The following is a 16,396-nucleotide window of genomic DNA, read 5'->3' as shown; positions in this document are numbered from 1 at the left end:
AAATGCTATGACTTTATCCTCTGGCCTTTTATTAAGGACAATAAACGTGTACTTGACTGGCACTAAGGACCCTTGCACGTAACCACACGTTAAGGTGCACGGCCATACAGAATACATTGCATCTGTTGTGGCACCTGAGAGTCACATCTGCACTGCAGGGCAAAATTTTTACATTTGATGTGAATGTATAACCATACGCTAGATTTATTTTTATAAGTGGAATACATTAAGGATGCTGAACTATGGATTTGCACCCTTCCAGTAAGTCAATGTATGCTTGCAAATCTGTTCCAGCAGATTAATAATATACTACTTCTATGCATTAGTGAACATTTTTAAGTGTTAACCTTAGGCTGGGGTATTGCTGTGTCTAATTAAGCACTTTGAAAGTACATAATCTTTTTTCCATTAGTTGCCACTATCCCCTTGATTAAGCCCTGCAGTGGGTGAAACATGTTGGATGCATAACTTTGGGTGGGAGTCCATTCTATCTATGGAGGCGCAATGTAGTTCATGTTGGACAGTAGCATTGCTGCAACAAATGTTGATATTAGCAGCCTATCTTTATGTGAAATAACTAAATGTCAAAATAATATATACATACATGTGTCTTTTGAAGATATTTTCTATGTAATTAATGATTTTTATATATAAAATATACCAATTTTCCTGAGAAAGGAAAAAAAGGTCTGAAACATGTTGGGTTTCACCACTACAGTTCATCTGGGCTGACCTGAAGTTTTAACACAGGTAGCTCTTTGGATGGATTAGATGTTTATAGGGTATTTAGAAGAATTGGCTTATGAGATGTTTATACATGCATGTTTATTTGTTGCTGTCATTCTGTTGGTACCTCTGTCCTTTCTATGACGGTCTTTAAATAAAGCAAAAATATTTTTATACAAATTGATTTCTGAGTCTGCCTCCAAAGGCCACGAGGGGTTTCCTTGGTGCAGAATGTACACATTCAATGATTGATGTTTAATTGATTTGGATGGTGGCAGACTACAATACTACATATTCCACCCTTGAACTATATTGTGTATATAGGTAGGAATTTTGCAACCTCATCTTTTATATTTTGCCAAAAATTGTGGTCGTGTATGTTCACATACAATGACTGATGGGCAAATAGATACCCAACATGTAAAGCCTTAAATTTGTGTGCTCACATGAAATGGCAAGAAAAATGAGTACCCTATATTTTCCATAGGTGACGCTTCAAAAGCCCCCCTATAAGTCATCAGTTTAGTATTACAGAGGAGGTCTTGTGCTAGAATTATTGGCGATCTGTAACGTGTAGTGCAATTAACAGTTTCATGCGCAAGTGCCCCTGTCGCGTGCATTTATGTTTGTACATGCATATGGGTGGCCTCAAAAACTGGGCGGTCGGGGGTGGGTTTGTCATGTTATGTGCTTTGGTGTAACTTTATTTTTTTTTGAAAAAAAAAAAAAAAAAAAAATATATATATATATATATATATATATATATATATATATATATATATATATATATATATATATATATATATATATATATATATATATATATATATATATATTTTTTTTTTTTTTTTTGGTATAACCTTTTTTTCTTTTTTTTTTTATCACACAGGGGACAAAAGATCCCCTATGTAATGATAAAGCCAACAGAGTGTGTGTGTGAAATGCCCCCCCCCCTCCCCCGGCTGTCAGGTCTGTACAGCATATGGACCTGGCAGCGAAAGGGTTAAACGAGTGTAAACACACAAGTAAATTATTGCACTCAAATGTCAAGAAATGTGTTTTTGTTTTACTGCTCTGCACTCAATGCTGTATTACTTACTGATCCTTAGCTGTGTCCCATAGACAACAATGCATTTCATTTCAGATCAATAAAAACAACTCCACATTTTTTACAGTTGTGTGCAACAGGTCCTCAGCTTTCTTTTGGGAAAGTGAAGTCTGTAACTAGTTCTGCTTTAACGAATAGTTGGATAGAGGATTTTAATTTTCAGACCCATTTTAATTATTATTTTTTATTTTTTTTAAATCTCATTGGGTTCTACTAAAAATAACGGTCACTTTTATTTGAATTGAAAGGCTTCCTTGTCCTTGTGTGCTAACTTTGTAATGAGCAATACCCTTTATAATTGTTAATTTTAAATTACAGTTAAATGGCTACAATAAAGATCTTTTATTTTTGTACTATTCATCTTTGTAAATTGAGCCTACTGGGTTCTTTAAGGCTAAACTCCTACAGAGGTGTTTTATTCCTTTTGTTAGTATTTAAATCCTTTGCAATGTACTGAAAAGGCATTGCTGCCAATGGCAATATTGTCCACCAATCAGTGATCAGCGATTCTAGTTGTCCCTGGCGATGAAATTAACTGCCATGTTTTTTAAAAATAAGACTCAACCAATCGATGATCAGGTTACAGTTCAACACAGTTATGGGCAGTGCACTGTTTCATAGAATCTGATTGGCTAGCTTGGTCTTAAGTGACTCACTATGACATCATCAGGAAAAAAAAAAACGGCTTTCGTGTACATAAAGGGCTGCAAGCTCAGTATGTGTCAGTTGATCTTGGGCTCAAGCAGTGACAAGACGTGTGCGATTTGTTCAGCGATTACACTCATCTTTATCTCCTAATTTCTTTGACATACTTAAAATCTTTGTGAGCAAGGAGATTTTCCTTGACGTTATTTATTATTTTCTTTGTCACATTTTCAATTTTTGTGATAAAGCTTTTATAATGAGCCTCTTAATAAGAGTGCTACTATTTCTGTGCTTTCTGCACCTGGCAGCAGGTAAGTTTTTATATAATAATTTCTAATTTCAGATCTTTTAATGGAAATATCTAAAGCAGTGGGTTTAATTATGCTTTGTCACACGGAGGGGGAATGTTTTTTGCAGCCACATAACTGTTTTTTTTTCTCTCCAAATATTACTGGCTGAAAATAACGGTCAAATTTGCAGCTTGTTTAACCACTTCGCACCCAAGCCAATTCTGACATTTCTCTCCTACATGTAAAATTCCTAATTTTTTTGCTAGAAAATTACATAGAACCCCCAAACATTATATATGTTTTTTTAGCAAAGAGCCTAGAGAATACAATGGCGCTCATTGCAACTTTTTATCTCGCACGGTATTTGCGCAGCAATTTTTCGTTTCATGCTTAAAAAAAAAAAAAATAAAATAAAAAAGTTAGCCCAATTTTTTTACATAATGTAAAAGAGGAGGATACGGCGAGTAAATAGATACCCAACATGTCACGCTTCAAAATTGCACGCGTTCGTGGAATGGCGCCAAACTTTGGTATTTAAAAATCCCCATAGGCGACGCTTTAAATTATTTTACTGGAAACATATTTTGGGTTACAGAGGAGGTCTAGAGCTAGAAGTTTTGCTCTCGCTCTAACGTTCGCGGCGATACCTCACATGTGTGGTTTGAACACCGTTTTCATATGTGGGCGGGACTTACGTATGCGTTCGCTTCTGTGTGCGAGAGCTCACGGGGACAGGGGCGCTTTAAATTTTTGTTTTTTATATTGTTAATTTTATTTTTATTTTTTTTAGTTTTACATTTAAAAAATAAAATAAAATTGATGACTTTTATTCCTATTACAAGGAATGTAAACATCCCTTGTAATAGGAATATGGCACGATCGGACATATTTACAGTGAGATATGGGGTCAATAAGACCCCATATCTCACCTCTAGGCTGGGAAGAATAAAATCCCCCCCAAAAAATCCTGACTTCCTAGCCAGATCGGCGCCGTTAATTTTGAATACCGAGGCCGGGCGTGACTTAATAACATCGCGCCCGGCCTCCGAACGATCATAGAGACTCCGGGGACAATCTAGTCCGCCGGAAATCGTCCCCTCCCGCCGCCCGTAAGAACGATCAAGCGGCGGAACAGCCGCTATGATCGTTATTATGGTGCAGGGAATCGCCGGCTGAAAACGGCAATATCTGAATGATGTCTGTGGCCTCAGGCATCATTTAGATATAACCACCGAAAGCCCATGACGTCAATAGACGTAGTGTGGGAACCAAGTGGTTAAAAATAGGAATCCATGTCCTGGTGTGCTAGCTTTGTTACTTGAGTTTAAAGCATATATTAATACAAACCAGTGTCTTCCCCAGTAACACACCTTCTGCCTTAGACTGGCTATACACAATTTCCTTTAGATCTGCCACCAACTGCCTGATTTTATACTAATCAACTTGGTTGTTTAGGTCTGCCATACTATTATATAGGGGATAGATAAATTGTACAATCAGATCCTATAGTATATGGCCATCTTTAGGGTGGCTACACTCCCTCCTACACTCCATCAATGGAGGAGCAGTGTAGCTACCCGTGGCCAGTAGCATTGCCTCCCATTGGTGAGGGTAGTGTTGCTACCCGTGGCCAGCAGCATTGCCTCCCATTGGTGAGGGTAGTGTTGCTACCCGTGGCCAGTAGCATTTCCTCCCATTGGTGAGGGTAGTGTTGCTACCCGTGGCCAGCAGCATTGCCTCCCATTGCTGAGGGTAGTGTTACATGAACTGGTAGAAATTAAACCGGGACCCCAGCTAGCACCTTTAAATCTTTGCCACCAGAGCCGTTTTTGCTGGCAAGTATAATGTACAAAATCCTTCTTCATTGACAGTATTGTAATATACTCATCAATACTTGAGTAAGCATTAACCCTTTCAGTGCCAGAACTGTTTTTGCTTTTTTTTTTTTTTTGCACACATTTAAAAAAAAAAATCATGTTAGGCCTAAAGATTATAAAAAAAAAAAACACCAACATGTTATATATTTTCTGAAAGCTGCCACCCTAGAGAATAAAACAGTGGTAGTTCTAATTGTTTATGTCCCACAATATCACAGAAACATTTTTAGTAAAAACACACTAAAGTGAATTTTTAGGGCAAACAAACTCAGTGAACTACCCACGATTCTGGTAAAATATAAAAGATGAGGTTGCACCGAGTATATAAAAACCCAACATGTCAAACCTTAAATTTGTGCGTGAAAGTGAAATGGGGCAAAATTCAGTACCCTATGTTTTCAATAAGCGACGCTTCAAAAGCCCCCTACTGGTCATTAGGTTAATGTTATGGAGGAGGTCTTGTACTGTACTAGAGTAACTGCTCTCACTCTGGTGTGCATGTGTATCGCAATCAACGTTTTCACGCATAGGCGTCCCTGACAAGTGTGTTATGCTCGTACATGTGAATATGTGGGGGGATTTTATATGCTTGGGTGTTAACTTTACTAGAAAAAATTTTTTTTGCTTAACTTTTTTTTTTTGACTAAAAAATAAATGAAGGAGCACTAAACCTTTAAAGAGGAAGTAAACCCTGGTGAGTTTACTTCCTCTTTCATTCCCTGCAAAGGCAAAGCATAATGGACTACTATGCATCGCATAGTAGTCCATTATGTGATACTTACCTGACACAGGAGCCAGCAAAGTCACCGCTGTCCCCTCTAGCCCGGCGCATCCATCTTCTTGGTGGGTCTCTCTGCTCCGCCGCTGTCATTCGGCAAAGCCGCAATGACATCACTCCCACGCATGCGCACAGGAGCCGAAGCGCGCGGCATCTTCGTCGTTGACGGTGCCACGCTCAGTGTGCCTGCGCGCCGCTGTCTACGGCGCATGCGCCGTAGACAGCGGTGCCTGTGTTTCGGCAAATATCTCCTAAACCGTGTAGGTTTAGGAGATATTTCTTGGACCTACGGGTAAGCCTTAATCTAGGCTTACCTGTAGGTCAAAGTGTGTTGTAAGGGTTTACAACCACTTTAAAGCCCTGTTCACACCAGTGCGCTTTCACCACATTAAAAAGCAACTTCCCAGCATGGCAAAAATATATGTTTGGGGGTTTTAACCGCTTCAGTAAACGGCACTTTCACCCCCTTCCTGCCCAGTCCAATTTTCAGCTTTCAGCGTTGTCACATTTTGAATGACAATTGCGCTGTCATGCAACACTGTACCCAAACAAAATTGTTAACATTTTTTTCCCACAAATAAAGCTTTCTTTTGGGGGTATTTGATCACCGCTGGGGTTTGTTTTTTTTGCGTTCCACATGAGAAAAAAGACAGAAAACCTTTTTCTTTGTTTCTTTTACAAAACGTAAATACGTTTTTTCCTTCACTGATGAGAACTAATGAGGCAGTACTAATTGGCAGTAATGATGAGACACTTATATGCGGCACTGACAAGCGGTGATAAGCAGTACTGATGGGCAATGATGGGGGGCACTGATATGCAGCACTGATGCGCACTGATTGGTGCCACTATATGGCACTCATAGGCGGATCTGATAGGCAACACTGATGGGGACTAATAGGTGGCACTGGTGGGCACTTACAGGCAGCTGATCGCCTCTCCTCTACTCGTGTGATTGGACACAGCTGATCAAATGGTAAAGAGACTACGTCAGTGGCTCTCGACCAGGATCGGAGATGCGGTGTGTGAGACTGATACGGGCATGCGCTTGCGTCTTATCCTGCTAGACGTCATTTGAAATCCAGTCAGGATAATACAACCGCTTTCCGCCCATCATTATGCTATATGGCGGATGGGAAGTGGTTAAGTAATCTTTAGGCCTAAAATTATTTTTTAAACGTACAATATAGTTTTTTTGTTAATGATTTTGATGTAATAAATCACAATTTTTAAATTATTTCACTAATAATGCGTTTTTTTTTCTCCTTCTTTCTGCAGCATTACCTCAAGCTGAGATTCCGTATGACTTTGTGGAGGCTAGAGTGGGCTCCAAATTGGTAATTCCGTGTGCGCTTACCACTGATGGACTGAGCGGCCAGGAGCAGATCGACTTTGAATGGGGATTGACCCCAGATGCAACCAACAGATACAGGACCCTCATACGACGCAATGGCATCAAGCTGCAGCCAGGGTTTCACCATGACCTAAGAATACACCTAGGTCTGACTCGTACCGCTCGAGAGGACTGCTCTCTGTTTATCAGTCCTCTCCTCATGGAGGACAGTGGGACATATGAGATCAGCGTTGCTGTGAATGGTTTACAGAATGGACCTATTAGAAAATTCAATGTTCATGTAATAGGTAAGTATTAGATACCGTAGATCCATTTTTTATTTATATGGGTGTGTTTTGTAGATACTGAAGCCCAGTACCGTAGTGACATTATAGTCAGGTAACCAATGGTTGCATCTGTTTGACAATTCACTGCTACCTATATTTAAAGAACATTTATTCAGAAAAGGAAATAGCCTATAGAATATTTGTTTTGTTTTTTTGCCCAACTTTCACAGAACAACTGTACATGCACATTTGCAGGACAAATGGCTATGCAATTTTTTATAGAATCCTATATTAAGCCCACGTTCACATTGAGCTGATTTGGCATGCGATTTGACCATTGCTGTTACATAGTTAGTATGGTTGAATAAAGACACCAGTCCATCCAGTTCAACCTGAGTGAGTGTCTGCAATCGTCCCTATCCCTGTACATTGCACACTCACATCGGTCCCTACCCTCAAGGAGCCCACAATCCAAGGTGCCCATTCAGATACTAGGGCCAATTTTGGACAGAAGCCAGTTAACCTACCTGTATGTCTTTGGAGTGTGGAAGGAAACCGGAGTACCCGGTGGAAACCCACACAGACACAGGGAGAACATGCAAACTCCGGACAGGTAGTGTCATGGTTGGGATTCGAATCAGCGACCCTATTTACCGCTAGGTGAGAGTGCTAACCACTACACCACTGTTGCTATTGCTGGCAATGGTACTGTCCAAATCAGTGTGACGCCGACCTTGCGGCACCGCACCAATTCCCAAAAGTAGTTTCTGTACCACTTTTGGCGACTTTGGGATGATTTGAATTGACATCTGCACATTTGACAGTCTGTCAGATTGCCCCCCGAAGTCGGACTGCATTGCCGGTTTGAAATTTCTAACCCGTATGAGTGTGAGCCCGAGCTTAATTCAAAAGATATATAAACCCGGGGCTGGACCAATCCCAGGTACCAAGTAGCAATATGGCACCTATCATTTGAGGCTTTCTCTAGTTGTTATGAATGGAGCTGGCTCCCAAAAGAAATTCCTGCTGCATCCTGGACTGGACACGCTGGTTCCTAAATTCCATATTCATTTTTCCACCCCGATCTAAACTCAATAACCCATATTTTTTGTATATTGGTGGTGGCTGCATTAGATTTCAGGATAAGAACATTTTCTGCAAGTAGACAAAAACCCTCTTGTTTTCACCCTTGCCAGCTCTCTTTTGAAAACACTAGCACCTCCTCCCTATGGGGTAAAGACGATGTGATGGGGAGGTGTTCTGTCCTATGGTAGCAACATAGGTATAGTGCAGTCAGTAAGCTTTCTCACTGTAGGACAGCAAATGTGTTATTGGCAGGATCGTTCGGTACAAAATAAGGTGGAAAATAGCCAAAAGAAAAACACAACTGCAGCCACCACATCTAAGGCTGCTTTCACTCTGCTCGACAGGTGCATTTTTGCCACATTTTTGATTCGTTTTCCATTCATTTTAGTCGGAAGGTGTGTTCCCATTGCACAACATGCACCAAAAATGCAGCATGCAGAACTTTTATAAAACGCAACTGGCTGGTGTGAAGAGTTAGGATTTAATGGTCATGCATTTTTTTTCCACTTTTGGTAAGGCAAAAATGGAAGAAAAACTGATTAGTGTGAAAGGGGCTTAGGAACTAGTATGTTACTATAGATATATATAAAAAAAAAATTTGGGGGGGTTTAGCCATGATTTCAATATTTTGTCAACACAACATTGTCAACTGTGTATGTGAGAGTTCTGATATCTGTACAGCATGGTTGCTCAACCTGTGGCCCTCCAGCTATTGCAGAACTACAAATCCCATGAGGCATTGCAAATGGCAGAGGCATATTGGGACTTGTAGTTCTGCAACAGCTGGAGGGCCACAGGTTGGGCACCCATGTTGTACAGGAATGGATATACTCTATATGCCGTTATTTGCCATCATTGTACATACTGGATGTTGTGTAATTGTGGAATATGGTTTGGCCAACCCTTTGGCCATTATCTTTTCAAAGTGATTTTTTTTTTTGTTTCATTTGTGTGGGCAATAATTGTATCCTCTGTTACATTCACTTTGCTGTATACCCATTGGGGTAGTTTTACCCCTTCATGTCTAAGCCTTTTTCTGACATTTGTTGCTTACAAGTTAAAATCTGTATTTTTTTTTTTTATAGAAAATGATTTAGAACCCCCAAACATTTTATATATATATATATATATATATATATATATATATATATATATATATATATATATATATATATATATATATATATATATATATATATATATATATATATATAATTTTTATAAGCAGAGACTCTAGAGAATAAAATGGCGATTGTTACAATATTATATTTCACGCTGTATTTGCGCAGCGGTCTTTCTTCTTGGAAGAATACAATTTCATGCATTAGAAAAAAAAAAACAGTAAAGTTAACCCAATTTATTATTATTTTTTGTATAATGTGAATGGTGATGTTATGCCGAGTAAATAGATACCAAACATGTCATGCTCGTGGGATGGCGACAAACTACAGTAAAAATCTCCATAGGTGACACTTTACAAAATCTCTTTAGGTTACCTGTTTAGAGTTACAGAGGAGGTCTTGTGCTATATCTCACATGTTTGGGTTGAACGCTGTTTACATTTGCAGGCGCGGCTTGCGTATGCGTTCACTTTTGCACGTGAGCACGGAGGGATTATTAAAATTTAAGCCAAAGGCCTCATATGTGTGTTACGTGGGCATGAATAGGTTACGCTAAGTTCCTCTGTGGTCACCGGGACAGGAAGTGAAGAGAAAGCACCTTAAAAAGACACAGGCAGCAATAGAAACCTAAAAGAGATTTTGATCCTCCCACACTGAATGCACACATAAGCAAGAAAAAGTTTGGTCTACTGCTTCACTGTACCTTTGCATGACCCCTCTTTTCATTTTGTTTTATGCAGATTCCCCACTCATGACTGCTGGTAAGAATTTCAATTCAAAGCGTATGGCAATGGTTTACCATCCAGTCTCTACCTCCGTGGACGAAGAACAAACGGCATTTGGAGAAGAACAAGCAGCGTTTGTGGATAAAGAACAAACTGGGACTGTGCTTGAAGAACCAACAGAGACTGTGGACAAGAAATCATTGCGGGCTTCCCAACCAGTAATGGACACCCAACCATCAGTGGCCAGCCAATATGAGACGGAAAGTCCAGTGATCGTGGATGAAGGACAGAAAGCCACTGTAACAGAAAACCCTCCATCAGTGGCATTTTCCAAACCAACCCAACCAACGGGAGCCAGGCCAAATGAGAAGAAAAGCCAAAAATTTATTATTCAGTTTTCCCAGACTACGGGAAACTATCTCCTACTTTTCGGTATGAGCTTCACTTCTGCAGCCATGGTCTTCTTGATCGTATTTTGCATGGTAAAAATAACCTGCTTTAGGTAAGTTGATTTTACACTTTATATAGCACTTTAGCAGAGGCCCCTTTTCTACCAGGAGCTTGCCCTCTGTGTTCAGCCCCCAGATTTTACTTTCAGCAAAAGCTCATGTCTGAGCATGATTATCTTTCACACACCAGGAATAGATCTGTTTTGCTTGTAATGAATTCATTGTAGTCTTAGCATGGCTGGGGGACACAAAGTGGATGTTTTTGAAGCTCCAGGTAAAAATAGTAAATGGGTTCCTGATGTGCGATTTCATTTATTTTGCTGCACAATGCCTAAAAAATTGTTGTTTAATGTAACAAGGTCTATGCCAGAACAAATTCACAGTGGCAGCGGTTTACAGTTAACCACTTAACCCCCGGACCATTTGGCTGCCCAAAGATCAGAGCACTTTTTGCGATTTGGCACTGCGTCATTTTAACTGAGAATTGCACGGTCGTGCGATGTGGCTCCCAAACAAAATTTACGTCCTTTTTTGCCCACAAATAGAGCTTTCTTTTGGTGGTATTTGATCACCTCTGCGGTTTTTATTTTTTGCACTATAAACAAAAAAATAGAGAAAATTATGAAAAAAAAAAAACACATTATTTTTTACTTTTTGCTATAATAAATATCCCCAAAAAATATATAATTTTCTTTTCCCTCCGTTTAGACCGATACGTATTCTTCTACATATTTTTGGTAAAAAAAAAATTGCAATAAGCGTTTATTGATTGGTTTGTGAAAAAAGTTATAGCGTCTACAAAATAGGGGATAGATTTATGGCATTTTTATTAATAATTCGTTTTTTATTTTTTTACTAGTAATCAGCGATTTTTATCGTAACAGATTAAACACTTTTGCCGTGATTTTGGGACCATTCACATTTATACAGCGATCGGTGCAATAAAAAAATGCTTTGATTGCTGTGTAAATGTGATTGGCAGTGAAGGGGTTAACCACTAGGTGGCGCTGTAGGGGTTAAGTGTGTCCTCGGGAGTGATTCTTCTAACTGTGGGGAGGAGGGGCTATATGTGACACGACACTGATCACCGCTCCCGATTACAGGATCAATGTCAGCGTCACTAGGCCGTTCTTCCTCTACGTGAGACAACCGCAGGTATCCCTGCGGACATCGCTTCTTAAAGGGCAACATACAGGTACTTTAATCTGCCTGTACGTGCCCTTCTGCCGACATATGTCGTGAGGTGGTCGGCAAGCAGTTAAAGAAAAACTCTCCCAAAATTGGTATCTCGGTCTCAAATCTTATTTTCGATATCTCCAAGGGGCACCAGTGTTGCGAGATCCAATGAAATATTCCCAGTTTTTGTGAACGTCAAAGTTAGTCTATGGTGTCTCACTCTTCCAATATTTTCCACTGTCTGAGCAAACAAAAATTAGGACCTTATGTGTAAAGGGGTGACACACAGAGTTTGCAGATACCTAAATTATTACAGGTAAATCTTCCCGTTGCCATCTCTATATAAGAAGACAAAATGACGAGTGCTTCTCTAATACACAGGTGTCGATTTTAGGTGGAGTCAGGCTTTATTGCTGCTAATTTATGTTTGTTTATAAACAATGCTCATGTTGTTTTTACCCTTTTTTGTCTTTACAGTGAACACTGTTGCGGGTACCACAGACAGGTGGAGTCAAGAATGGAAGAAGGAAGACTAGAAGAAGAAATCATGGAATGCAATGGGCATGAAGAGGAACTTTCACTTGAGGGTGTACAGGTGGAATGAGCGAAAGGCCAGCTCCCTATAGCCCTGTCCTTAACCATCATGCCTGTTTTTTTCCAATTAGTGTCCTATGAGGTTTAACACTTTCAAAATTCACGCTCAATTTTTTCCTTTTAATAGTGGTAGTAGTAACATTTGTGTTAGGCTATTATTACTCATAGTAGTAGTATATGTGTTAGGTGAGCTGTGGGGGGGAGGGGGTGAACAGTGGACGATAGAAGAGTGGGGGGGGGGGTGAGCTGTGGACAAGAGAAGAACAGGTAACCTGTGGGGTGGGGGGGGGGGGTGAGCAGTGGACGAGAGAAAAGAAGGGGACCTGTGGATGATGAGGTGAGCTATGGACAAGGGGAAGAGAGTGGGGAGGTGAGTGGACACCCATTATTTGGCAACACTTTGCTTATCTTTCCTGAGGAATAGTGGGATTGGGGTTGGGGATAGGGGCTGGTAGGGGGTGGGGTTGGGGGGCGGGAGTTGACTGGGGAGGGTGGGTTCCTGCACCTATTCTGAGAAAAAAAGCCCTGATAGTAGTAGTAGTAGTACTGGCCAGCCAGGGGCTCCAGGGGGAAGCCAGGGCAGCTCAATCAGGCCTCTGGTGGGGCACAGAGGAAGCCTCTGTTTAGACACCCATTATTTGGCAACACTTTGCTTCTCTTTCCCGAGGAATAGTGGGATTGGGGTTGGGGATAGGGGCTGGGAGGGGGTGGGGTTGGGGGGCGGGGATTTGACGGGGGGGGGGTGGGTTCCTGCACCTATTCTCTGAGAAAAAAGCCCTGATAGTAGTAGTAGTAGTAGTAGTAGTAGTAGTAGTAGTAGTACTGGCCAGCCGGGGGCTCCAGGGGGAAGCCAGGGCAGCTCAATCAGGCCTCTGGTGGGGCACAGAGTAGGCCTCTGTTTAGACACCCATTATTTGGCAACACTTTGCTTCTCTTTCCCGAGGAATAGTGGGATTGGGGTTGGAGATAGGGGCTGGGAGGGGGTGGGGGGTGGGGAGTTGACTGGGGAGGGTGGGTTCCTGCACCTATTCTCTGACAAAAAAAAGTCCTGATAGTAGTAGTAGTAGTAGTAGTAGTAGTACTGGCCAGCCGGGGGCTGCAGGGGGAAGCCAGGGCAGCTCAATCAGGCCTCTGGTGGGGCGCAGAGTAGACCTCTGTTTAGACACCCGTTATTTGCCAACACTTTGCTTCTCTTTCCCGAGGAATAGTGGGATTGGGGTTGGAGATAGGGGCTGGGAGGGGGTGGGGGTGGGGAGTTGACTGGGGAGGGTGGGTTCCTGCACCTATTCTCTGACAAAAAAAAGCCCTGATAGTAGTAGTAGTAGTAGTACTGGCCAGCCGGGGGCTGCAGGGGGAAGCCAGGGCAGCTCAATCAGGCCTCTGGTGGGGCACAGAGTAGACCTCTGTTTAGACACCCGTTATTTGCCAACACTTTGCTTCTCTTTCCCGAGGAATAGTGGGATTGGGGTTGGGGATAGGGGCTGGGAGGGGGTGGGGTTGGGGGGCGGGGAGTTGACGGGAGGGTGGGTTCCTGCACCTATTCTCTGAGAAAAAAGTCCTGATAGTAGTAGTAGTCCCCAGAGCATAAGAAGGAGCGATGTCCCCAGAGGGTAAAAAGGGGTGCTTTCCCCAGGGGAGATGATGGGGGGCCCTGTCACCAGGGGATATGAAGGGGTGCTGTCCCCAGGGGAGATGATGGGGGGGCCCTATCCCAGAGTGAGAAGAGGGTCCCTGTCCTCAAGTGAGAGGGGGTTCCCGTCCCCAGGAAAGATGGTGGGGGCCCTGTCACCAAGTGAGAAAGGGTCCCTGACCGCAGAGGAGATGGGGTTCCCTGTCCCCAGGTTAGATGATGGGGGGGGCCCTGTCCCCAGGGGTTATGAAAGGGAGCTGTCCCCAGGGGAGCTGTTGGGGTCCCTGTCCTCAAGTGAGATGGGGTTCCCATCCCCAGGAAAGATGGTGGGGGCCCTTTCCCCAAGTGAGAAGGGGTCCCTGACCTCAGGGAAGATGGGGTTCCCAATCCCAGGGAAGATGGTGGAGGCCCCTGTCCCCAGGTGAGATGGTGGAGGCCCCTGTCCCCAGGTGAGATGGTGGAGGCCCCTGTCCCCAGGTGAGATGGTGGAGGCCCCTGTCCCCAGGTGAGATGGTGGAGGCCCCTGTCCCCAGGTGAGATGGTGGAGGCCCCTGTCCCCAGGTGAGATGGTGGAGGCCCCTGTCCCCAGGTGAGATGGTGGAGGCCCCTGTCCCCAGGTGAGATGGTGGGGGCCCCTGTCCCCAGGTGAGATGGTGGGGGCCCCTGTCCCCAGGTGAGATGGTGGGGGCCCCTGTCCCCAGGTGAGATGGTGGGGGCCCCTGTCCCCAGGTGAGATGGTGGGGGCCCCTGTCCCCAGGTGAGATGAAGGGGAGCTGTCCCCAGGGAAGATGATAGGGGCCCTGTCCTCAGGTGAGAAGGGGGTCCCTGTCCTCTGGAAAGATGGCGCGGGCCCTATCCCCAAGTGAGAAGGGGTCCCTGACCGCAGGGGGATGGGGTACCCGTCCCAAGGGATGATGGTAGGGGCCCTGTCCCCAGAGAATAAGGGGTCCCAGCTGCCAGGGGAGATGATAGGGGGCCTTGTCCCCAAGTGAGAAGGGGTCCCTGTCCACAGGGGAGATGGGGTTCCCATTCCCAGGGAAGATAGTGGGGGGCCCTGTCCCCAGGGAAGAAGGAGATTAAGATGGGGCCCCTGTCCCCAGAGGAGATGATGATGGGGGCCCTGTCTGATGAAGGGGATCTCACTTGAGGACAGGGCCCCCATCATCTTCCCTGGGGACAGGGGCCCCCATTATCTCTCCTGGGGGCAGGGGCCCCACCATATTCCCAGGGGCTGGGGACCTCATTTTTCCTGGAGACAGGGGCCCCATCATCTCCCCTGGGGACAGGGCACCCATCATCTCAACTGGGGACAGGGCCCCCACCATCTCATCTGGGGACAGGGGCCCCATCTCCCCTTCGGTCAGGGACCCCTTCTTCCCTGGGGACAGGGCCCCCACTATCTTCCCTGGGAATGGGAACCCCATCTCCCCTGTGGACAGGGCCCCCACAATCTTCCCTGGGAATGGGAACCCCATCTCTTCTGTGGACAGAGACCCGTTCTCACTTGGGGACAAGTCCCCCCATCATCTCCCCTGGAAACTGGGACCCCTTCTTCTCTGGGGACAGGGCCCCCACTATCATCCCTTGGGAAGGGAATCCCATCTCCCCTGCGGTCAGGGACCCCCTTCTCACTTGAGGACAGGGACCCCCTTCTCACTCGAGGACAGGGACCCCCTTCTCACTCGAGGACAGGGACCCCCTTCTCACTCGAGGACAGGGACCCCCTTCTCACTCGAGGACAGGGCCCCCCCTTCATCTCCCCTGGGGACAGCTCCCCTTCATCTCCCCTGGGGACAGGGCCCCCATCATCTCCCCTGGGGACAGGGCCCCCATCATCTCCCCTGGGGACAGGGCACCCCTGGGGACAGTGCCCCTTCTTATCCCCTGGGGACAGGTCCCCATCCCCAGGGGATATGATGGGGTCCCTGTCCTCAAGTGAGAAGGGGTCCTTGTCCTAAAGTAAGAAGGGGGTCCCTGTCCCCAGGGGATATGATGGAGTCCCTGTCAAGTGAGAAGGGGTCCTTGTCCTAAAGTTAGAAGGGGGTACCATCCCCAGGAAAGATGATGGGCCCTGTCCTCAAGTGAGAAGGGGCCCCTGTCCACAGGGGTGATGGGGTCCCTGTTGCCAGGGGAGATGATGGGGACCCTGCCCCCAGAGGAGATGAAGGTAGGGGACACTGTCCCCAGGGGAGATGAAGATAGAGGCCCTGTCCCCAGGGGAGATTATGGGGTTCTTGTCCCCAGGGGAGATGATGGGGTTCCTGTCCCCAGGGGAGATGATGAGGTCCCCATCCCCAGGGAATATGGTAGGGCCCCTGACCCCAGGGGAGATGATGGGGTCCCTGTCCTCAAGTGAGATGTGGTTCCCATCCCCATGAAAGATGGGGGGCCCTGTCCCCAAGTGAGAAGGGGTACCTGACCACAGCGAAGATGGGGTTCCCATTCCCAGGGAAGATCGTGGGGACCCTGTCCCCAGGTGAGATGATGGGGTCCCTGTTGCCAGGGCAGATGATGGGGACCCTGTCCCCAGGGGAGATGAAGATAGGGGCCCTGTCCCCAGGGGAGATGATG

The 16,396-nt window shown here is 44.8% G+C and overlaps 1 protein-coding gene across 1 annotated transcript in view; it reads left to right on the top strand.

Moving 5' to 3' along the window:
* The window catches only part of LOC143926516 (cytochrome P450 4A4-like), a 135,163-nt gene that overhangs the window by 35,142 nt on the left and 83,625 nt on the right, over positions 1 to 16,396 (top strand). The window contains exons 2-4 of the mRNA XM_077450309.1: positions 6,703 to 7,065; positions 9,992 to 10,478; positions 12,079 to 12,196. Coding sequence (XP_077306435.1) covers positions 6,703 to 7,065; positions 9,992 to 10,478; positions 12,079 to 12,196 — 968 coding nt within the window. The remainder of the gene's footprint in view (positions 1 to 6,702; positions 7,066 to 9,991; positions 10,479 to 12,078; positions 12,197 to 16,396) is intronic.

The sequence above is a fragment of the Lithobates pipiens genome, unplaced genomic scaffold (assembly GCF_037356315.1).
Source record: "Lithobates pipiens isolate NorthernLeopardFrog02 unplaced genomic scaffold, aLitPip1_a1.2 Scaffold_23, whole genome shotgun sequence".
Classification (NCBI taxonomy): Eukaryota; Metazoa; Chordata; class Amphibia; order Anura; family Ranidae; genus Lithobates; species Lithobates pipiens.
Note: the sequence above shows the minus strand (reverse complement) of the source record. Positions and strands in the feature narration are given on the sequence as shown.